At 41.9% G+C, this 24,549-nt stretch overlaps 1 protein-coding gene across 1 annotated transcript in view; it reads right to left on the bottom strand.

The window, feature by feature from the left end:
• LOC115105655 (glutamate receptor 3-like) overlaps positions 1-24,549 on the bottom strand; it is a 127,653-nt gene that overhangs the window by 17,525 nt on the left and 85,579 nt on the right. The window contains exons 5-11 of the mRNA XM_065007382.1: positions 8,130-8,179; positions 7,647-7,824; positions 6,930-7,097; positions 6,686-6,790; positions 5,346-5,453; positions 3,278-3,484; positions 1,354-1,727 (exon numbers count right to left, since the gene is read on the bottom strand). Coding sequence (XP_064863454.1) covers positions 1,354-1,727; positions 3,278-3,484; positions 5,346-5,453; positions 6,686-6,790; positions 6,930-7,097; positions 7,647-7,824; positions 8,130-8,179 — 1,190 coding nt within the window. The remainder of the gene's footprint in view (positions 1-1,353; positions 1,728-3,277; positions 3,485-5,345; positions 5,454-6,685; positions 6,791-6,929; positions 7,098-7,646; positions 7,825-8,129; positions 8,180-24,549) is intronic.

Genomic DNA, 24,549 nt, shown 5'->3' with positions numbered 1-24,549 from the left:
ATGTTAATGCTCTTTACACAGAGAAAAACATGGTGTCCCAGCCTTGTTGCTCTATGATGCTTGCGTGGAGGGTTGTGTTGTGGCTGAATGATAGCACACACAAACACAGCAAGCAGAGATTAGCGTGCATCAGCTTCAATGAGGCTGACGATCCCCACTGGTACGGTAACTACTAACCTTAGGCTTACTGTAGTATATCACGAAAACTGATCCTCCAGGAGGGAGAGGGACATTTACTAAATCGTTTTCATCAAATTCATCAAATCTGTGGCATTGACTCTTTGGCATTCTATGGGCTTTTCAAATAGTACCTGACATCCTAAATTGCCATAGAATGTTTTGTGTTCTTTTCTGGTATTATGTTACAAGGATTAAATGGCTTGTCTTTTATTTAGAGTTGACTTTCTTCACTGCACATGAGAAGCCATCACTCAGTTTTCAGCACGCAAACCCCTTTTTTTTCATGAGCAATGCTATAAAAAAAACTGAATCTTATCATAGAGACAGTAAGGGAACAATTACTGAGGAATGAATCCGAACGATGCATGTTTAAATGTTGATCTCAGTGGACCATTACCCTATAGCGCTGTAGCCATCACTATTCAGGTGAGACTGATGCTCAGCTCTGATAGACATGTCCTGGAACACTCTCTCATTGATCTTCATTCAGATGCACTACAATGGCCCAACATCCCAGACAAGATGTGGAGGGATGGCTTGAACAATGACAGTCCCCCGAGAAGGAATGAGGGACACACCGGCACAACAGTGATGATGAGTGAAGAGATGGACTGAATGAATGAAAAGAGGGGGAAGAGGGCGTAACCTTTTGTCTATATGAAAATGCATGATATTAGTCATGAGGTAGAGGCCGAATTTAATGCCATTAAGGTGCTTCATCAGAGTGAAAATGGATAAAAATACATTACAATACATTACGCACCAGGCTGATGACCGTAAAATGGGACATGCAGCAAAAACACGGTAGCCCTCCAAGAGTCATGGGGAATAGGGGAATGACAGATGACCCTGTGCATTTTACAGTCCCCGGGATGCTGGGCATAAGTTATTTTGTGGATGCAATGCATAACTGTTAGCATGCAGCCAGGAGAGAAAGAGTGAGAGAGTGAGGAATGGTGGTGGTGTGTTTAAAGAGGATGAGGGAAAGATGAAGTGGAGATGAATGGGGTGGAGAGCAAAACAACCAAGACACAACCAAAAAATAACACATATGCACCATGACATGATGGGAGTTGTAGTGATTATGACCATAAAATGCAGAGAGATGGTACAGTTTGTAGATGATAGGATGGCTGAGTTTGAGGTGATGGAACATGGAGTACAGTAACCAACCTTGGCGAGATATCGCATCCTTGCTGCATGAAGGCGCCCAGGGAGAACCACAGGCTATTAAAAATCCCAAAGTCGTTAGGTGGGTCTGGAGGGCTCTGAGGGTCTTTGGCCTCGTCGTTCTCATCCAGATGCCACTCATAGGGGCTGAAGCGGCTGACCAGGAAGAGCACCACGCTCACGCCGATATAGGCAAACACTATGCACATCCAGATCTCATAGGCCAGCGGGTCCAGGAAGGAGAACACGCCCGGCTTTGACTTTTGAGGCTTCTTTATCATAATGGAGATCCCCAGGCTCATAAAAGGCTTAGAGAAGTCTATCACTTCCTCTCGTACCAATGTTATAGTTAGAGGAGCCACTGCTATATCAGCTCTCTGGAAACATGGGAACAGGAACAGGAGGAGTTAGTGGTTCAAAACAGAGCACAGACACATCACATCAAACTGCCTTGTGATCAAAGCCCGATTTATAACAATTTAAAATAGAATGCCCATCTAAAGAAATTATGTGATTTGACTGTTTCTTGATCAAATAAACTGGTCATCAGGCAATTTTCAATATCGCATTATGACTATAGTATATCTATAGTGTATTGCTGAAACCAATGAGTAGAGATGGAGCACGGAAAAATGAAATGGTGGATTAGAAAAATGAATGCATTAAATGTCAGATACGTTTAAGAAGAAAGTGAGACCAGCCAGCTTAAAATGGACCAATCTCAGTTAGCATTAGTAGTGGCTAATGTCTCTGCCTTAATCCAAGAGTGCATTACTCCGTCAGATCCATCTATGAAGTAGAAGGTATGGAAACAGGAGGTTGAAGAGCTTATGCAAACAGCCCATGATATTTGAATCAGCCTAGGAAATTCAACTCCTTTATCAGATTGTCTTTAAAGCCTCCTAGCCTTATTAGCAAATAGCTCAGCAATGTAATAAATGTTCCCATCGATAGCTTTTCAGGTCCCAGAGTTACAACCGGACCCGGCCTTGACTTATAAATATGTAAATGCCATGCGAGGGCTGGGATCATCTTAGTGAGGGTTAGGCAGGAACTCTGTGAAAAACACAGCTCCAAGACACTCCTTGTCTCAATATATCACTGGCTCATTTGCATGTGAATGGCTAATTAATGGTTCGGCGGATTTACTGTTGATGCAGAGAGGTGTCTCAGGGCATGTACAAAGCCTGTCAATTATAGCAGGAGATCATCTCTCTCTCTTTCAGCTCTCTGAAGAGTTTGGGGTGTCATTTTACAGAATGGTTGGTAAAATGTTCATTATAAAAGGAATGTGCTATTTCGTGTTAAATTCAAATGCGTTCAGAGTATCACTGCTTGCATTCAAAGTGACAAACAGATGTTTTTCATTTTCACTTTATAGTCTGGCTGTCATCTGTCCCTTAATGAAACATGAACCAGTTCACAGTTGGTGTTTTATGAAAGAAGAAAATGATCTCATACTTACACATGTAGTGAGTGGTTCATAACATAAAGTAATCAATCTTTCAATTAAGATCTGATTTATGGAGATACATATGGAGAAAATCACACACCCAGTCAGTAGAGGATTGCGGGCCAGATCTGGTTGCTGGGTGGCACATATGGATCAGTGCTGCCACCGCAACAGTAAAAGGCCAGATCTGGTCCGAATGTGGGAGATGCGACCAGGGCGAGGGCAGGCACACTTTGCTTATGAGCAAGTTCTGGCTTGTGATATGTGAGCGTAACAAATACCCATAGTTGCTGGGACACTTTTGAATGAATGTGGACCACATTCACCCTGCTGGGCAAGGTCTGGCCTTTTCATGCCGAAGATCTGGTTTAGGTGTGTTAACCAGATCTGGGCCACATACCTCAAGCCAGAGCTGGCCAAGCCCCCGTCCCTGTGTTGGTGACAGTGCTTCAGTACGTCCAGACTGTCACTTACCCCATATACCAGCTCACCCACCATCCCGTTCCACGTCTTGGTCTCTGGATCCCTTGCACCATACTTCCCGTCCGCAACTACTGACAGTTTGTATCTTATCCCCACATGTTTTGCAATTTCAGCCGCTAAATCGACACAGTAGCCTTCATATCTGTCATTCCCATCCAGTGACAAGTAGTTTCGCTTGTACATCACATAAGGAGATTCCTGTTAATTAAACATAACGTTGAGTTTATAGTTGAACATGCACACATTCCATTCACAGAGGCCTTTCCTCTTGAGGCCAGTCCTCTTAAACCCACACCGTGATTGTTGCATGCACACATGCTTGGATTACACACACAGACATACACAGACACAGAGCACACAAACAGGAAATAATAACAGAACAGCATGGACAAGAAGCGACACACAGAGTTGGTCACATGGGGATGTTGGGGTGCTGACCCGATCCACAGCCAAATGCAGTCAGCCTCCATAGCAGCGGGCTAGATGCAGGGCCCGGCCCGGGTAACCAGTAGGGACAGTAAGGCCTCTGACAGACAGGCATGAAGGGGAAAGGGGGTGGGTCACTCAGCCAGATTCCTTCATGTTAAACCCAGACACAACTCTAAGGAGGTGGGGGCCAGGTGGAGGGTGCATTAGCTTTGCATCGGTTTGGTAGGACAGGGGCAGGTTGAACAGGGGTTTGTGATACTTTCCAGTTCATCATGTAAATGGTAGTGATTGGCAAGGGATTACAGTAATGCTCGTTTTTATTGCAACACCATCAAACACATCGATGAATGTGCAGGGAGGCTGCATCATTCAAGTCATCAAACCAACTCTGAGCTTATCTTCCATACAGAATACACTGGGAGGTGTTCATACAAATACTTTAAACTCTGAGATGTGGTTGGTTTTCTTTTTGGCTCGGCTCAAAAATCACACAGAGTGATTGTTCTTATATCACATCCCAATCCGTGTTAGGTGTAGAAGAGATGCCAGTGGGTAAAACAATGGTCCATTTCTTTCTTTCTGTGCTGAAGGTATCTTTTCACCTCTATGCTAGAAGAAATGGGTTTCTGAAACAATAAAGTCAAATATAGCTAATTCTGATGCATAATGAGATTTGGCCAATTTACAATGTGAATTGACAAATACATGATCACTAGATGAGTAGTGTAACACTATTGCTATCATAACATTACAATGGTCCTACCATTTCCCTGTGTCTATCAGAAGTATCCTAACCAATTATGAGTATGAGCATGACATGCTTACATCTAGATGAGAATGTCTGACTTTCGTATTCTGAATTTGCCTAAGATGAGGACATAATAGGCAGAGTCAGAAAGAAGGCCATCGTTTTAAATGTAAGATAAGGCTTACCTTATTTTACATTTAAAAATGACCAAGATCTTCTAACTAACCATATATACATCCAGCTGATTTATTTTTATCTCTCTGCTTGAGCTGGGGAATGCTTCATCTCTTGCTATCCCTGACCTTTGACCCCCTAATATCGCTGGATATTGGAAGAAGCCACAGAGGTTATACTTCAGTACAGAACTTGAAGTGGACGATCCAAAATAGATTTGAACAGGGGGATAAACAAACCAAAGCTTTAAAGCCTTGAGGTTTTTTATGTCCTCCTCAAATGGCAGTTATTTTGTGTCCCCAGTGAGAAACAATTGACATTAAAAGTCGTTTTGTTGTCTCTATCCCTGTCATCATTGACCATTTACTTAATGAGTAAGAAACAGGTTTTTACTTACGTATGCACTGAATGTGTATTAGATTACGTCTATCGGCTCTAGCTAGTTATCATTACCAAAGCCGTTATTGTGATGTCACTGCTACAACAGGCCACCGTAATATGGAAAATCAAAATGCTTTAACACCCACACGGATACAGTTGAAACACTCTTTGTGAATCGACTGTTTCAACATGTAGTGAGTGGATGGAAAGCAACTCAAAAGAAAATAGTTCTACCCTCCCAGGACAGAATGTAACAATGGACACCTTGACCTTGAGTGGCAGAATTGTTTAGAGGTGGAACATTTAAAATCTGCTTGGAAAGTGTACCATAATAGTAGTGACCACAATCGTTCGGTTTTCCACAGAAGAGGACTCGTTGGTGACCTGCGCATCCACAATAAATACATATTTTTCGAATTCATTCCAGTACCCGGTCTGAAAGTGACAGAAACATCATAGTTATTACAAGAAACAGCCATTTAAAAGACATTTGTGAGTAAAGCCTCCAAGTGCAGTTGGCAGGCGAGCATGTCTGATGAGAGTCTTGGCCTGAAGGGGGGTTGGGGGTGTCTAGTGATGCGCGAGATAAAAAGCCCTGTACTGGTGCTGTGCTTGGAGATGACGCTTTAACCTCTGCTACAAATCCAGTGGGGGAAAAGAGCATTCAACTTTCAGCTAATCTCCCTCTCAGCACACTTACTACAGCTGCACTGTCACAGATCTTTTACATAACCATGAATTACTGCCCATGAAATGCTCCTCGCATGCAGCTTGGCAATACTAATACCAGCAAAAAAGAACGAGTCTTATTCAGCAATAAGCAATTTCAGTTGCAATTTACAGAGTGAGGGGCTTCTCTTAATGTACAAACATTAAGCATACTATATCTATGCTGCTACTAAAAATAGATATCTGACGCCTGTGAACCTTTTCAATAACTGCTGAGATTGAAAGAAAACGTCAGCAGTTACATGTTATTTGTTCTGTTCTGTTTTGTTCTGTTCTGTTCTGTTGTTCTGTTTTGTTTCGTTCTGTCTGTTGTTCTCGTCTTTTCTGTCCGGTGGTATTCTGTACTTTTCTTTCCTGTTCTTTCTAATTCTTCTCTCCTCTTCTACTGTTCTATAGCTCAGCATGTTCTATAGGCTAGTATGTGTGGTAACTAGGGGGGTTACTGGCAAATATAGCACTACTCCTGACAGACTCAATGCGTCCCCTCTCCTACCCCCTGCCCCAGTTATGGCTGAGCACAAAGGAAGCACGCAGGGAGAGGTCAGCCCCCAGTACATAATCCGCTACAGGTGAAAGCTGTCCTACTGTAAGCACTCCAATAAAGCTTAAAGCTCTGCCCTGGACCCTGCTCAGAGCTGTTCAATGATTACTGTTGCGCACGTATGGTGCAATGCAGTTACAAGCACACTTATGTTATGGAGTCATGTTATTGTGTAATTACCTAAATATTGAATGTGTAATTACTTGAATATTCATATTTAAAGTCCATGCAACTGAACTATCTTCACAGTTATGAATAAAGAAAAAAAAAGAAGTGAACTGGTCTGACATCCTGCAACCTTTTCCCAATTACTCAGTTAATGACCCTCTGAACTCAAACAATGTGAGAAAGTGTTGTGTAATCTGCATGTTGAGCCACTGTGCTGCTTTCTACTTACCTTCTTGGGCCCCCCTATTTTCATTTCATACACATCGATGCTGTAGTTGGATCTCCGACCGAACGAGTCAAACTGGATATTCCCTGTCATACCTTGTACCTGGACCTGCCACGCACACCACGACACAAGGAACCGTAATAACCTTCACACAACAGCTCAATTCAGATTTAGTCCAAATATACTACTATATTTTAAAGACATGGTAACAGGGGTACACCTGGGCACCTGTGAAGACCCCTCCTACCATTTTGAGGGCTCTCTCTATGTCAATGCCTTGGCTCCAGGGCACGGCCGGGTTGGCTAAGCAGTCCCCAGCGCTCCCCCTCCGGGACACATCCACCCTCTGCCTCCGCAGGTACCGGAAGGCCTCTGCCAGGATGAGCACGGCGTCATGGGTCAGTGCCGACGTGTACTGAAACACAACCACCACACCAGATCATGACACTAGGAGAGCAGTCCGAAGGGTACTCACTGGTTTGTGTAAGGAGCACATTTAGATACAAAGCACAATGTGAAAAGGGAATAAATTGTGAAAATGAGTATCAATGATAAAGTCGGTACAGCAGTAGCTGAACAGCCCACTGCCACTCTGCCTCAAGGTTTATTTTATTCAAGAGTAGTTGGTGATTGGCAGTCTGTTGTTGCCTGATATGCCAAAGCTAGTTCATACTGTTGTAGCTACTTTCAAACAGAAAACCAATTTTTGCCTCTTTTCTGAGTGACAAGCAGTAAACAAGCAGTATGATTTTACTATTGCCTCACTGACAGTTTATCTGGTTAAATTTGACAAAAGCTTTCCTTTTGTGAGTGAAAATGCTCTGTCTTTGATACTATTAGCGAGACACAGATAACTGAACAGATAGTCAGAGAGAAAGGTAGAGAAGCAGATATGGGCAGAGATGGAAGTTTCATACTGTAAATAAAACATCCACACAACATTGACAGCTGTGCGGTACTGTACCTTCAGCGGTGTGCCCTTAGCCTCAGGAAACTCTCTCTCGTCTAGGCGCTCCCAGCGCTGGATGAACTGTGTGACTATTGGGTTCTCTGGGTTGAGGATCTGGAAGCCTGTTATGTTGGCTCCTCCAGCAAACACTTTGTCCAGGGTCATGTTAGCGAAGCCCTGCAGTGAAACCAGAGGTACCCAACAACATGCAGGCATCAAACAATCTGTCCCCAACAACTGGGTTCATCTGTACTGAGAGCTTCACCTGTAGTGCCTTTACAGTTAAAAAAAGGAAAGCGTTTTCTGATGTATTGTTTTCTGAATAACATACAACTTTCTAGTTTTTGCTGATAATGTATGTTTGTATTTGTTCATAAAAGTACAGTTTGTTCAAATGTAGAAAACTAAAGTGATTGCACATCACATTTTATAATACATGTTTAAGAGGGCCCCTGAAAGAGATAAGGATTGTTGTGTTGTCCTACTCTACTCACCAGGTTAGCCAGGATGTAGTGGTAGCCTCTGCTGTTCTTCCCCAGGGTCACCACCTGCAAGAGGGGGGAATCAAAATTAGACAAGGTATCAAAGGACATCACATCACATACTCTATCAGTCTTCTGTTCTAAGAAGACACAATAGAACCTGAAAGCCTCTATCAGTTCTCAGAAGTAGCATAGATCCACTTGATCAAGGTTGTGGGTTTCCAGTCTCTTTGCACTAATGAGCAAATATAGTGCACCACCACCATCCCCATCAGTGACTTTTGTTGAGCAGCAGAAACCGCACAGATTCAACTGTCATCTTTCAGTTCAAAAACAAACAGAATAATTGAATTTCTTAAATAATGTTCCTTAGATAATGTCTGATGTGTATATGAGTGTGTTTCTCTAACAGGGTCTGGGTGTGTGTTTGTGTGTGTGTGCGTGTGTGTGTGCGGGACTTTGTGTTCCTTTTGTATTAGCGTCAGTATGGAAAATAAGGTCAGGATTCAAGGCCCGCAGAAAAATTACCCTTTTATAACGCAGCTGCCTGCTGAAACAAAAAGTGCTCTCCGTCATTATCTGCTGTAGCTCAATCTGCCACAGGGTTATATAGACTTAATTAGGACCAAAACTGTTCTCTCCTAGTGAGAGTGGGCAGGCAGGCATGGACAATCAACGCTAGCTGTTTTGTTTACTCTAATGACCAGTCCAGGCTTAGTTAACGCATCAAGGTTACTCAGAGATACTGTAAGTTACCTCTCATTCTTACTGCCTGGCAGAACAGAACAAAGCAGAACAGAAATGTGGTTTCATCATGGAGATACATACAGTGCCATACTGAGGGGGTGGAGAGAGAGGCTTTTTTCTCTCTATTTTCACTGTCTTTTTAGACTTCCTCCCCCACAGTTTTGACAAGGATGCTCTCTATGTGTCAGCCACTGCAACATCCAGTGTTATGTAGGACAGTTTCACGCATTGTAGTTGAGAGAATGCCTATGAATTCCAACAACAAACGTGGTAAATGTGCGGTATGTTTCATTTTTACCTTTGAATAACCTCCTATATGGATTGTAATTATTGTAAGAGTATCAAAGCAAGGAATCAAGGACATGCAATATGTTGTGTTGCATCGCTTAATCAATTCTCATATCTCCTCCACCTCCCGCAATGTCACTGAGGGCTGTATTGTTAGATGTAACCAAGGAAACAATGGAAACAGCGTAGGAATAGGACTGTTTTATCACAGTTAAGGGCGTCTTCCTAAATTACCCACAAGTGTCCATCTGTAAAGGCATCCATCTGCACATTGTGACTTTAATTCAGACAGCATCCAGTCAGTCCTTTCCTTCACACCTCTACCTTTCAACCATCATCTGCTTAGTCCCTTTAATAGCTCCTAATTGTCTCTGGAGAGAGAATATTCTCAATCCTCCAAGGTTACAGCTCAGTCCCTCTCCCTATACTCCCCATCCTCATGGCACTTCCCACTCTAAATCCTATTACCCTGGGAAGGTGTGCTCAACGATTTCATTATGTTTGACATTTTCCACCTCCACCAGTAACCCCCTCAGATCCTGCCTGCCTGGGACCCCAAACTTCCCATTTCTCAGAGGGAGGATAGTTACGGAACTAGAAGGTCCCAGTGGATGGGATAGGGCCAAACTACTGGTAATAACACCTGTAATTACGTACATAGCCCATTTCACTGTCATTTCAGAAGACACAGAGTGATACAGACAGGCTCATTGACAGTGGGACTCTGTCTCCACTGAAGGATCTGATCTCCAGTGTCGGGGAGTAGTGAACTGCATGTAGTTGAACTAAATTCAAATCTAGGTAGTTCATTACTTTTTTCCATGTAGCGGTGTAGCTAACTACTAACACACTACTTTTTTTTTGCAACAACAAAAAATAAGATAATTTACTTTCATTTTTGGCATCAGACTTGCCTAATTCTCACTTGAAATTTTAAAAAAAGTTTTTAATAGGAAAAATTACATTGTGTTAACATGTGACCCCAAAGTTAACTGTTTTGCATTTCATAGTCATTGACATTTCAGATGTACATATTAAACTTTTTCAGTAGTTTGAATGTAGTGAATTACTTTTTCAAAGTAACTGTTAAATTACTTTAATTAAATTACATGTACAATATCAAACAAGATAATATACATCATAAGACAGTTATATTTAAGTAAACTATATTTTTCTTAAGAGTAGCTTTAGTCTAGCTTAATTTCTTCCAGTGTTAAGTACATGGTAGCTTGGTAAACTCTCTTTTCAGAGTAGATTCCCCAAAACTGCTGATCACACATGTTAAACCACCCTGTTCCTCAGCCCCTCGTCATCCCATCCCTCCCAGGCAGAAAGCATGCATAATCAAAAAGTTCAATTAAAAAAGAAGAGGGAACAAAAAGCCCTTCATCTGGGATTCTTGTGAGAGGGAAGGAGCCACGGCGGACAAAGTGTGACAACACAGCAAGCACTTAATGAAGCTGCAGCGCCTGGAGCCAGCGGCTAATTCTCTCCTCTGACGAGTCACGGAACGAACGGAACAGGACCACTACATCCTGCCGTAAAACATAGGCTATTCGCTTATATGAGGGCCTCTAAAAATTTGCCACTTGAAATGGTATTTTTGGCTCAAATATTGAAGTATGTTTAATTCATCATATTTAATGAGTAACTTAATATTGCGCTGTGATCTGAAATGCAGAAAGCGCTGAAACATCTCTGTGGTCCGCTGTGTGTTGGTTCTCTATTGCAGAGACGTATGACTACGCAAATCCAATTTGAGTACTTAAGAGTCCTAAGCTAATCCGTCCCAGGGTGTGTATGTGTGCCCACGCGCACGCACTCATGCAAGTAGGGGGAGTTGAGGTATTTCAGTGACTCATACACATTACCATTCAAAGGAGGCCAGTTCCAATCTAGGGGACATAATTGTTGTATATGAAGACAGTATGCAGTACCCCCCTTTGCCCTCAGAACAGCCTCAATTAGTCGGGGCATGGACTCTACAAGGTGGCTGGATGTCCTTTGGATGGTGGACCATTCTTAATACACATTGGAAAGTTTTGAGCGTGAAAAATCCTGCAGCGTTAAAGTTTATTACGTTCCTAAAAGACACCCACCATGAGTGCCCACTACATTGGCCCAAGAAGGCCAATATAAAATAAAGAAGAACCCACACCAAACTTAAAGACAGGAGGCAAATCAAAAAGTGGAGCAAAATGAAAATAGAGAAGAACAGATACAGGATTGTTTTTCTAGAAATCAAATAGGGAGTGCCAACTAAAGGTGTTAACCCCACACACCTCTCAAGAGAACTGGGCCAACCACCCTTAAATATCACTTGGGCCAGCACATGTGAAACACCTTCCCACTAACGAGATGACAAACCAGCACAGGTGTAATACATTCTGACTAACGAGGTGACACCAATCAGTGCGCGCCACGTGCTAACGTGCTAGCTAGAGTATAACCTTGAAATATAAATGGGCAAACAAAAGCATGTAACAAGTTCTTGACACAAACCAGTGTGCCTAGCACCAACTACCATACCCCGTTCAAAGGCACTTCAATATGTTCTCTTGCTCATTCACCCTCTGAATGGCACACGTAAACAATCCATGTCTCAATTGTCTTAAGGCTGTCTCCTCCCCTTCATCTACACGGATTGAAGTAGATTTAACAAGTGACATCAATAAGGGACCATAGCTTTCACCTGGTCAGTCTATGTCATGGAAAGAGCAGGTGTTCTTAATGTTTTGTATACTCAGTGTATGTCTTGTTCTCTAGACCAGAAAAGTGGACTAAGATAAAAATAAAGCATGTGTAGTGTGCATAATAAATATTTTTAGGATCCTAGCGCTCCAGTTTCCTGGTTCCCCTAGGATGATAATATTTCCAGCCTGCACCTAAAACAGATGGATGGGGACTTAGTGAGGTCATTCTCATTCCTCCGTCACATCAGTTCGCTTCCTGATCTGAACCAGTCTCTGTTGTTCTCTTTCGGTCAGAGACTAGGTGGGTCAGGCCATTGTGTTCCAGCCAAATAGAATGTCATTCTATTCTATTTATATGGTTCCATCTCCCTAGACAGGATGGACAGCTCACCATTATCCACTTTGTGGGTGGAAAAAGTCTTCAAAGGCATAGCAATAAAGGAGAACTGTTACAGAGTCTACACCTTATCCAACTGTACACTGGGAGAGAGTGAGAGGGGGGCTCCAGTATCAACTGCATTGATGTACTCCTCAATTTTATTGAACATTGAATGGAATAGATAGCCTGAGTGCTATCATGGACTGCTCATAGTTAGTGTCTTCTTCACAAATCAGCCTCACATACGAGCCAGCAACGTGTGGTCAATGTGTGATGCATCTTATCCATTTAGAATTAATCTTAGGGTTTGTGTAACGACAGGCTAACCAGAGGGAGCCCCTCCCACACCGTGGACAATGTGACCATACAGATGTAGGATCTTCATTTGAGTCAGTTTGCTACAGCAGGAAAATTATCCTGCAGCAACAGGAAACCTGAATTATTACATGGATTATAATTCATTAACATTTTTGAAGGGGTTGCAAAAATAATGTAAGGGAAAATCAAGTCTGAAATGTCAAAGTGGAATCGACAAACTGCAGATTGCATTGGGCAGACAAAAAAAAGCCTTTATTGAGAGGAGGGGAGGCTATGCTTGGTTTTTAATCAAATTTGTTTTTTTTTAATTCTGTGTTTGGTGCCTGTATACTTCGCATTTAGAAACACAGAATTTTTCTCTCTCTTTCTCTCTATTAAGGTTGGTGAGTGTAAACTTCACTATTGCAAAGTCAATATTAAACAAATCACAGATTCATTTAAATTGACTTACTGAAATTCAGAAGACATGACTCTCAGAGGATCACGAATCGGGTATCTTTCCCCCGGGCAGCTCTCAGTAAAAGTCTGGTCTGGGCGTGTCCAGGTCGTCTTTTGTCAGATGGGAAATTCCCTAATGCTTTCCCACTAGGGAATGCGGCACCGGTGTCTCCCTCGCATACCTTCACTGATCCTTTTTGTGATGCCAAATTATTGTGGAAATTATAGAGGGACACAGGGACACTCAAAGACAATCTTAAATGAATCATTGTTTATTGTCAGCACACTGGAGAGGTTCCAACAAACTTGATGCACCATAGTGAACATCTGTCAGGAGCTCTAAAGGGGCAGTCCCGTTTAGTTCCATTATATACTGGTTACAGACACGTTACATAGGCATAGTTCATAAGGTTGCTTCCGGCATGGGTCTGGCACCGTCTCCTTTCTTAACTTATAGAACATATTCCGGGCATTCTGCCAAATAGTCTAAAGGAGGTACAGTGGGGCAAAAAAGTATTTAGTCAGCCACCAATTGTGCAAGTTCTCCCACTTAAAAAGATGAGAGAGGCCTGTAATTTTCATCATAGGTACACTTCAACTATGACAGACAAAATGAGGAAAAACATCCAGAAAATCACATTGTAGGATTTTTAATGAATTTCTTTGCAAATTATGGTGGAAAATAAGTATTTGGTCAATAACAAAAATGTATCTCAATACTTTGTTATATACCCTTTGTTGGCAATGACAGAGGTCAAACGTTTTCTGTAAGTCTTCATAAGGTTTTCACACACTGTTGCTGGTATTTTGGCCCATTCCTCCATGCAGATCTCCTCTAGAGCAGTGATGTTTTGGGGCTGTTGCTGGGCAACACAGACCTTCAACTCCCTCCAAAGATTTTCTATGGGGTTGAGATCTGGAAACTGGCTAGGCCACTCCAGGACCTTGAAATGCTTCTTATGAAGCCACTCCTTCGTTGCCTGGGCGGTGTGTTTGGGATCATTGTCATGCTGAAAGACCCAGCCACGTTTCATCTTCAATGCCCTTGCTGATGGAAGGAGGTTTTCACTCAAAATCTCACGATACATGGCCCCATTCATTCTTTCCTTTACACGGATCCGTCGTCCTGGTCCCTTTGCAGAAAAACAGCAACAAAGCATGATGTTTCCACCCCCATGCTTCACAGTAGGTATGGTGTTCTTTGGATGCAACTCAGCATTCTTTGTCCTCCAAACACGACGAGTTGAGTTTTTACCAAAAAGTTATATTTTGGTTTAATCTGACCATATGACATTCTCCCAATCTTCTTCTGGATCATCCAAATGCTCTCTAGCAAACTTCAGACGGGCCTGGACATGTACTGGCTTAAGCAGGGGGACACGTCTGGCACTGCAGGATTAGAGTCCCTGGCGGCGTAGTGTGTTACTGATGGTAGGCTTTGTTACTTTGGTCCCAGCTCTCTGCAGGTCATACACTAGGTCCCCCCGTGTGGTTCTGGGATTTTTGCTCACCGTTCTTGTGATCATTTTGACCCCACGGGGTGAGATCTTACGTGGAGCCCCAGATCGAGGGAGATTATCAGTGGTCTTGTATGTCTTCCATTTCCTAATAATTGCTCCCACAGTTGATTTCTTCAAACCAAGCTGCTTACCTATTGCAGATTCAGTCTTCCCAGCCTGGTGCAGGTCTACAATTTTGTTTCTGGTGTCCTTTGACAGCTCTTTGGTCTTGGCCATAGTGGAGTTTGGAGTGGGACTGTTTGAGGTTGTAGACAGGTGTCTTTTATACTGATAACAAGTTCAAACAGGTGCCATTAATACAGGTAACGAGTGGAGGACAGAGGAGCCTCTTAAAGAAGAAGTTACAGGTCTGTGAGAGCCAGAAATCTTGCTTGTTTGTAGGTGACCAAATACTTATTTTCCACCATAATTTGCAAATAAATGCATAAAAAATCCTACAATGTGATTTTCTGGATTTTTTTCTCATTTTGTCTGTCATAGTTGAAGTGTACCTATGATAAAATTTCAACTATGATGAAAATTACAGGCCTCTCTCATCTTTTTAAGTGGGAGAACTTGCACAATTGGTGGCTGACTAAATACTTTTTTGCCCCACTGTGTATGTCATGACCAAGATGAACAAAAAAACATTACCTTCACACCAGTTATAATTTTAAAATATACATCTACAAAAGCTAATTAGAAACAACAACGTGATTAATGACAATGTTAAAAGCTTTAATGAAAATCTATATGAATCAGAATTAAACAACAAAAAAACGGACAAAAAATAATCACTAAAAACCAATGTCACCCAAAAATAAATATTAGACATTGTTATAACATTCACACAGAGAAAAGCACCAGAAATGGATGGCTTTCCCAAAGAATTATATTTAACATTTTGGGACAAAGCAGCTCCCCTATTTACACAAATGACAACACACATCACTCAATTCAGTGCTTCCTAGTGTATCAAACAGTTATTTCAGTTATATTAAAACAAGGAAAGTCCCCATGCTGATTACAGACCAATAAGTGTAATAATTTGTGACAATAACATTTTAAAAAAGCTCATAAGCAAAAGAATGGCAAAAGTCTTACCAGACTTGATACATATCAATCAAACAGGGTTGATTAAAACTCCATTTACAAACAAATACAATAACATATTTCAGTTTAATACAATACGCTAAAAAACAAGATATACATTTGTCAATAATGGCCGTTGATGCCGAAAAGGTTTTTGACCGTCTTCAATGGCTTTTCTATTCAAAACTTTGGAAGCGTTCAACTTTCCAGCTGAAATAATAAATGTTATAAAGAATATTATATAAATGTCCTAAATTATGAAATTGCTGATGATGAAATTGCTTTAGAAAGGGGCACACGACAGGGATGTCCTCTCTCCCCCTTCCTGTTTGCACTGGCAATTGAACCACTTACAGAAATAATTAGACAGGACCATATCAGTATTGGCAAACATGAATATAAACCAGAGCATGTGAGCGGAATTGAGCAATTGGAAATTGCTCTCATCGCTCATGGAGTGGTGCTTGGGCTGGAAATGTTTGATGTGAGTCTGGAAGGAGAGTTTACAGTCTAACCAGACATCTAGTTATTTGTAGTTGTCCACATATCTAAGTCAGAACCATCCAGAGTAGTGATGTTGGACGGGCGGGCAGGTGCAGGCAGTGATTGGTTGAAGAGCATGCATTTAGTTTGACTTGTATTTAAGAGCAATTGGAGGCCACGGAAGGAGAGTTGTATGGCATTGAAGCTCGTCTGGAGGGTTGTTAACACAGTGTCCAAAGATGGGCCAGAAGTATACAGAATGGTGTCGTCTTAAATCATTATAGTCTATACATTGTGCATATAGGCTGTGATTTACTGAGAATGAAATACAAATTAAATGAAAAATGACTTTGAATTAATTTTTAGAATACATTTTTAGAAGCACTAGTTTGCCCAGTATGTGGCTTCAGGGTCATGCAATGGTGTCTGGAGAACAGGTCAGCAGTGTATAATATCCTCTCCATACTTGCGGAGCCACTGGGGATCCTAAACACCCTTTTGGCCACTCTTCCCAGGCTAGGTAGAGATCCAAAGTCGTTTTTTATTTTTCTATGGGGAGGCCCTTCTGGTTTTTAGGCAAATTAACCCAATCAAAATGGAAAGCTTTTTGAACGTGGCCTATTGGGCCAAAATCAATTATGGCCTATTGGGCCAAATTAATTATGGCCTATTGGGCCAAAATCAATTACAGCCTTTGGGCCAAAATCAATTATGGCCTATTGGGCCAAATTAATTATGGCCTATTGGGCCAAAATCAATTATGGCCTATTGGGCCAAAATCAATTATGGCCTATTGTATAGATAACAGAACAAAAATGAACGGAACGTTTAATAGCATGTGCACATAGTAAGCACACCAACATACTTTCGGGATACGTGTCTTTTCAGATTCCACAATGATTCTTTAGTTGTGGGCACTACATCACCACACTCCCTTTCTTGCTCTTGGTCCTCACCTTGATTTAGCGCCTGTGTGGTTTATCAGTTTCTTTATGATAATATTTAGGAACTCCATGACAGTAGCTAAAGCAAGGGGCAATAACAGCACACAAGTAGACTACAAATGCATGCTGGGCTGGGCCTGCCCTAAGCTCATGAAGTGAGCGCTACTGGAACGAAATTGGAGCAAGCGAGAAGGCCGACGCTCCAGCCTCTGGGAATCTCGCTCCACGCTCCAGTCAAATTGGGCATGCTCCGCTCCTCGCTCCAGTCTCTGGGAATCTCGCTCCACGCTCCAGTCTCTGGGAATCTCGCTCCACGCTCCAGTCAAATTGGGCATGCTCCGCTCCTCGCTCCGCTCACATACTATGATTTAAACAAAAAATATTTGCAGATGATCTGTTATACCTGAGCAATAGAAAATACTTAATGGCCCCCTTGCTAAAAATATTTTCAGAATACTCTAAAATCTCAGGATATAATATGAATGTGGAAAAAAATGGCAATAGGAAAAATAAAATGAATAACTTATGAGTGAGACAACCCTCCCACTCTGTCTGCCCAATTCGTTCTCTTTGCTCTTGTTTTCCTTAATAGGATGTCGGTGGGCGGAGCCGAGCGGGTCGTCAGCGAAATGGGACACACCGGGGCTCGGGTGTGTCCCGGGGATGAATACACCTTTCCCCCATACATTGAAGAGACTCTCTCCATGCAGACACACTGTTGTTTTTTATTCTAGCATTTTGGATCTTCTTTGTGTGCACTTGTTTTGGCACCTCTCAACACCTCTCATTATCACCATCTTTGCACACATTCACTCACTACACTAGTGAATACACACACCATTGTTAATTGTATATAGTTTCCTTGATTTCATAAATATGTTTGTTATTTCTTTATCTCCGCGTTGTCTCCCTCTTTGTTACGGGCTATGATCCAGTTCATAACATGAGCTACAGCAATCCTTCAAGTGGACCACAAAAATATCAAACACTTAGGATGTGTAATAAGTAACAACAAACAGATAAAGATAACTTCATCACATCACTTAACAAGACGAAAGCAGATCTAATTAAATGGAACAATCTTCCCATAAACCTAACAGGTAGAATAAACATCTTCAGAGTGGCATGGCTCCCAAACTTTTTATATTATTCTCGGCAATAACAATTACCCCACCGAAGACATTCTTTAAAAAATTATTCTCGGTCATAACAGACTTGAAAACTCATAGAATAAAAAGTCATGTTTTATATCTTCCTAAGTCTGAGGGTGGTTTTAACCTTCCATCAACTCGCTACCCAAGCTTTCACTAGGGACACTAAAGAGAAACAATGGGAACATACTGAATATGTGCACGCTCATTCCCAGAACCTTTTTCACATGTCTACTTTCAAAGGATAAAGCTAAGAACATGAACAACTGCTTAGTTAAGAACACTATAACAATATGGAAGAATATGAAACGTATTCTACTAGAACTAATATCACTCCCTAAAAACACAACCCTCAGAATTCACAGATAAACTGAAGGCATAGAAACCGCAAATGGCTTGGTAATAGGAAATACATGTGTTTCTATTTCAGAATGAACAAGCTCTTTTGGATTGACCAATGTCCATATTTTCAAATGAAACAACATTTTGATTTGAAATCTTTTGGGCATTAGAGCAATCTTGAGGGAATCCTATTTGAGTCAGGAAAGGATCTTCGTATGATAGGTAAGATATGCAAAACCTTGCGAGAGCCTATCCGACTGATAATCTCTGACAACAACAAAAAATAAACTATTGTAATCAAGTACTGATATTGGCACAAGACGGAAGGAATGTTGAAACTGAGAATCACTGAAGACAGGGGAGCATGAACATCTACCATCTACCCCCCCCCCCCATCCCCCCACCCCCCTGCATGATTTGTTCTCTTTGAATAAGCCTATTTTCCCCCCTGATTTGCTTTGGAGTTTGTGTTATTGAAGAGTAACATCAACCGCCAACATTTGATGCCGTGACCAGAATGAATTGAGCTGAAAAACAACAAGAAAAAAGTAATCAACTGTGTGTTGATCCAGAAGAAAGAGAGAAGGCTGAGTGCAAGTCAACTCTTAATCTCCTGATTGTTGGCATAATTGCTGGGTGAGTCTAGACCAATATAATTTTAAAAGAACCAAATCAGGTAAAAAATGTGTGCATGCAATGAGTTATACGTATCTGTGAGGTATAAGGGTTCAAGTCCTTTGTTCTACTACAGAGTTTAGTCCTTTGTTTGCTCGGTTAGTGGGTAGAGTCGTCTGTTACAGGTTTGTTAAATCTCTATTATAGGGGTTCAAGTCCTCTATTAAAATGGAAACAACAGAAACAATTTGTGTTCTAGAAGATAATAGAGGTTTGAGTCCTCAAAAGAGTTTATACACACACACACACACACACACACACACACATAATTTGGGGTTAAATAAATATATAAACATAGAGGTATATATTATACAGCTTTTGAAGTTTATGTAATGCCATTGTTAAGTGAGAAAACACTCTGGAGAAGGGCGGAACAGCTCCTCCAGATGTGAGCATGAAAAATATTTTAAATTCACTGTCTAGTGATATGAAGAACCATTTCAAAGTAGAGAAGTGTAGGCAAGAGATAATAAAAAATATTCTGTCATTGTTGACAAAGATGGAATATTGAATCTGTCTGATATACGAAACGTTTGGGGAAAATACAGAGAATGTCTAACTCATTGATAAAAACAAGATGGACATACACAGTATTAGCTGAAGTAAGGAAGGGGGATGAGAAATTCTGTCTTGATAACTGTGATAGGACATTGCAGAGAGATAAAGATAGTTTGAAAACTCTTGGTGAACAGATAAAAACCTTGAAAGGTGAAATTCAACAATTACAGGAGGCAAGGGTGGCAGATTTGACCCCCACCTGTGGAACCTTTGTTCCCTCAATCTACCCTCAGGCTGAGTTGCGCAAGGATGATCGGGTTTTAAGCATCTGGTCAGCATTGCCTGGCTTTGAGTCAACAGATTCTGACAGCGGTGATGAACGATGTCTTTAGCCAACCAGAACAACCTCCAGTGACAGTAATCACACATAAATCAGCATCTCCAAAACAGTTGGATGAATGATCAAACATGTTGAAACATCCACGAGAAGTGGGTATGAAAACATGCGACCATTTGAAGCGTTATAAGAAACTCTACAATCCACATCCTTATGATGGGTTACATTATTTAGCCTTTGTTTTGAACAACCGTGAACATCGTATACTTGAAGAAAAGGTTTATGGAGCTGTGGGTGGTGAAGAGCAAAATGTGGCCGATGGATGGAGAGCCATACATGTTTTTCTTAAGGGAGAGATAACCAAATGTGTTCAAAACTGAAAGAACCGTTTGTTCAAGTTGAAGAAAGGTTTAGAGCAGAGGTGGTTAGACACAGTGGGTTACCCGACATGGAAGATGAAGATACACTCAATTCCTCCAAAAACGGGGCTCATCAGCTGATGCAATCCATACATGATGATTTGCAACAACAAAAAATGTTTCCACAACTACTGATTGGGAGAGACAAAACTATGGTGACATCATCGAAAGGTTATCACGACTGGACAGAGGCATCAATCCACATAATAAACCGGCTGTTATCAGAGTTGTGCAGGTTCCGAGTGAAACCAACAACATTATTCATTCAGAAAAAGAAAAACCTGGTGTATGTCATTATAAAATAAAATGTGTTTATATGAGTAGTGGCCAGGAGAAGAAGGGTCCATCTAAGGGAAAATAGAATCAAGACAACAGCCCCAAACGACACAATGCTGATGCAGAAATGTAAGAAGCTCTCTCCGGCTCAGCAGCAGAGTTTGCTGGATGCTGTGGAGGGAAACTAATAGACCCACTCTTACATTCCATCACAGCTGGTACATATGAAATCAGATGGAATATATGTGAACATGATGGTTAATAACTTTGCAGTAGTGTTTTTCGTAGATACGGGTGCTGAAGTCACTGTATTGCCCATATCTTATGCAAAACATATAGAGTTGAAGTCGGAAGTTTACATACACTTAGGTTGAAGTCATTAAAACTTGTTTTTCAACCACTTCACAAATGTCTTGTTAACAAACTATAGTTTTGGCAAGTCGGTTAGGACATCTACTTTGTGCATGACACAAGTCATTCTTCAAACAATTGTTTACGGACAGATTATTTCACTTATAATTCACTTTATCACAATTCCAGTGGGTCAGACGTTTACATACACTAAGTTGACTGTGCCTTTAAACAGCTTGGAAAATTCCAGAAAATTATGTCATGGCTTTAGAAGCTTCTGATAGGGAGGTGTACCTGTGGATGTATCTCAAGGCCTACCTCCAAACTCAGTGTCTCTTTGCTTGACATCATGGGAAAATCAAAAGAAATCATCCAAGACCTCAGCAAAACAAATGTAGACCTCCACAAGTCTGGTTCATCCTTGGGAGCAATTTCCAAACGCCTGACGGTACCACGTTCATCTGTACAAACAATAGTATAAAGTATAAACACCATGGGATGACGCAGCTGTCATACCTCTCAGGAAGGAGACGCGTTCTGTCTCCTAGAGATGAACGTACTTTGGTGCGAAAGGTGCAAATCAATCCCAGAACAACAAATCAAATCAAAGTTTATTTGTCAAGTGCGCCGAATACAACAGGTGTAAACCTTACAGTGAAATGCTTACTTACAGGCTCTAACCAATGGTGCCAAAAAAAAGGTATGTGTGTGTGTTTGTGTGTGTAGGTAACTAAATAAATAAAACAACTGTAGAAAGACATTTGAAAAAAGAGTAGCAAGGCTATATATAGACACCTGTTAGTCAGGCTTATTGAGGTAGTATGTACATGTAGGTATTGTTAAAGTGACTGTGCATATATGATGAACAGAGAGTAGCAGAAACGTAAAAAGAGGGGTTGGAGGGTGGTGGGACACAATGCAGATAGCCCGGTTAGCCAATGTGTGGGAGCACTGGTTGGTCGGGCCAATTTAGGTAGTATGTACATGAATGTATAGTTAAAGTGACTAAGCATATAAGATAAACAGAGAGTAGCAGCAGCGTAAAAGGGTGGTTGGGGGGCCACACAATGCAAATAGTCCGGGTAACCATTGGTTACCTGTTCAGGGGTCTTATGGCTTGGGGGTAAAAACTGTTGAGAAGCCTTTTTGTCCTAGACTTGGTACTCCGGTACCGCTTGCCATGCAGTAGTAGAGAGAACATTCTTTGACTGGGGTGGCTGGGGTCTTTTACAATTTTTAGGGCCTTCCTCTGACACCGCCTGGTGTAGAGGTCCTGGATGGCAGGCAGCTTTGTCCCAGTGATGTACTGGGCCGTACGCACTACCCTCTGAAGTGCCTTGCGGTCGGAGGCCGAGCAATTGCCGTACCAGGCAGTGATGCAACTGGTCAGGATGCTCTCGATGTTGCAGCTGTAGAACCTTTTGAGGATCTCAGGACCCATGCCAAATATTATTAGTTTCCTGAGGGGGAATAGGCTTTGTCGTGCCCTGTTCACGACTGTCTTGGTGTGTTTGGACCAATCTAGTTTGTTGTTGATGTGGACAACAAGGAATTTGAATCTCTCAACCTGCTCCACTACAGCCCCGTCGATGAGAATGGGGATGTGCTCGGTGGTCCTTTTCCTGTAGTCCACAATCATCTCCTTAGTCTTGGTTACATTGAGGGATAGGTTGTTATTCTGGCACCACCCGGCCAGGTCTCTGACGTCCTCCCTATAGGCTGTCTCGTCATTGTCGGTGATCAGGCCTACCACTGTTGTGTCGTCAGCAAACTTAATGATCATGTTGGAGTCGTGCCTGGCCATGCAGTCGTGGGTGAACAGGGAGTACAGGAGGGGACTGATTACGCACCCCTGGGGGGCTCCAGTGTTGAGGATCAGCATGGCAGATGTTTTGCTACCTACCCTCACCACCTGGGGGCAGCCTGTCAGGAAGTCCAGGATCCAGTTGCAGAGGGAGGTGTTTAGTCCCAGGATCCTTAGCTTGGTGATGAGCTTTGAGGGTACTATGGTGTTTAACGCTGAGCTGTAGTCAATGAACAGCATTCTCACATAGGTGTTCCTAGTGTCCAGGTGGGGAAGGGCAGTGTGGAGTGCAATAGAGATTGCATCTGTTTGTGGATCTGTTTGGGCGGTATGCAAATTGGAGTGGGTCTAGGGTTTCTGGGATAATGGTGTTGATGTGAGCCATTCCCAGCCTTTCAAAGCACTTCATGGCTACGGACATGAGTGCTACAGGTCTATAGTTATTTAGGCAGGTTGCCTTTGTGTTCTTGGGCACATGGACTATGGTGGTCTGCTTGAAGCATGTTGGTATTACAGACTCATTCAGGGACATGTTGAAAATGTCAGTGAAGACACCTGCCAGCAAAGGACCTTGTGAAGATGCTGGAGGAAACAGGTACAAAGTATCTATATCCACAGTAAAACGAGTCCTATATATCCACATAACCTAAAAGGCCGCTCAGCAAGGATGAAGCCACTTCTCCAAATCCGCCATAAAAAAGCCAGACTACGGTTTGCAACTGCACACTTTTTGGAGAAATGTCCTCTGGTCTGATGAAGCAAAAATAGAACTGTTTGGCTATAATGACCATTGTTATGTTTGGAGGAGAAAGGGCGAGGCTTGCAAGCCGAAGAACACCATCCCAACCGTGAAGCATGGGGGTGGCAGCATCATGTTGTCGGGGTGCTTTGCTGCAGGAGGGACTGGTGCACTTCACAAAATAGATTGCATCATGAGGGGTGGACAATTATGTGGATATTTTGAAGAAACATCTCAAGACATCAGTCAGGAAGTTAAAGCTTGGCTGTCATCTTCCAAACAGACAATGACCCCAAGCATGCTTCCAAAGTTGTGGCAAAATGGCTTAAGGACAACACAGTCAAGGTATTGGAGTGGCCATCACAAAGCCCTGACCTCAATCCAATAGAAAATGTGTGGGCAGAACTGAAAAAGCGTGTGCGAGCAAAGAGGCCTACAAACCTGACTCAGTTACACCAGCTCTGTCAGGAGGAATGGGCCAAAATTCCCCCAACTTACTGTGGGAAGCTTGTGGAAGGCTACCAGAAATGTTTGACCCAAGTTAAAAAATTTAAAGGCAATGTTACCAAATACTAATTGAGTGTATGTAAACTTCTGACCCACTGGGAATGTGATAAAATAAATAAAAGCTGAAATAAATAATTATCTCCACTATTATTCAGACATTTCACATTCTTAAAATAAAGTGGTGATCCTAACTGACCTAAAACAGGGAATTTTTACTAGGATTAATTGTCAGGAATGGTGAAAAACTGAGTTTAAATATATTTGACTAAGGGGGTGGGGGGCAGATATGAAACAAACCAAACCATTATCAATTTCTATTGGTCCAATGAAGATTGATGCAGGGGTGTGGATAGGCTCATTTGAACAACCTATTTTAGGCCTTGATGTTATTATGCAACTTGACTCTACATTGAACAGTTCTAAAGGGAAGGTGACAGTTCAGAACCATTCTATTTG

The sequence above is a fragment of the Oncorhynchus nerka genome, linkage group LG22 (assembly GCF_034236695.1).
Source record: "Oncorhynchus nerka isolate Pitt River linkage group LG22, Oner_Uvic_2.0, whole genome shotgun sequence".
NCBI lineage: Eukaryota > Metazoa > Chordata > Actinopteri > Salmoniformes > Salmonidae > Oncorhynchus > Oncorhynchus nerka.
Note: the sequence above shows the minus strand (reverse complement) of the source record. Positions and strands in the feature narration are given on the sequence as shown.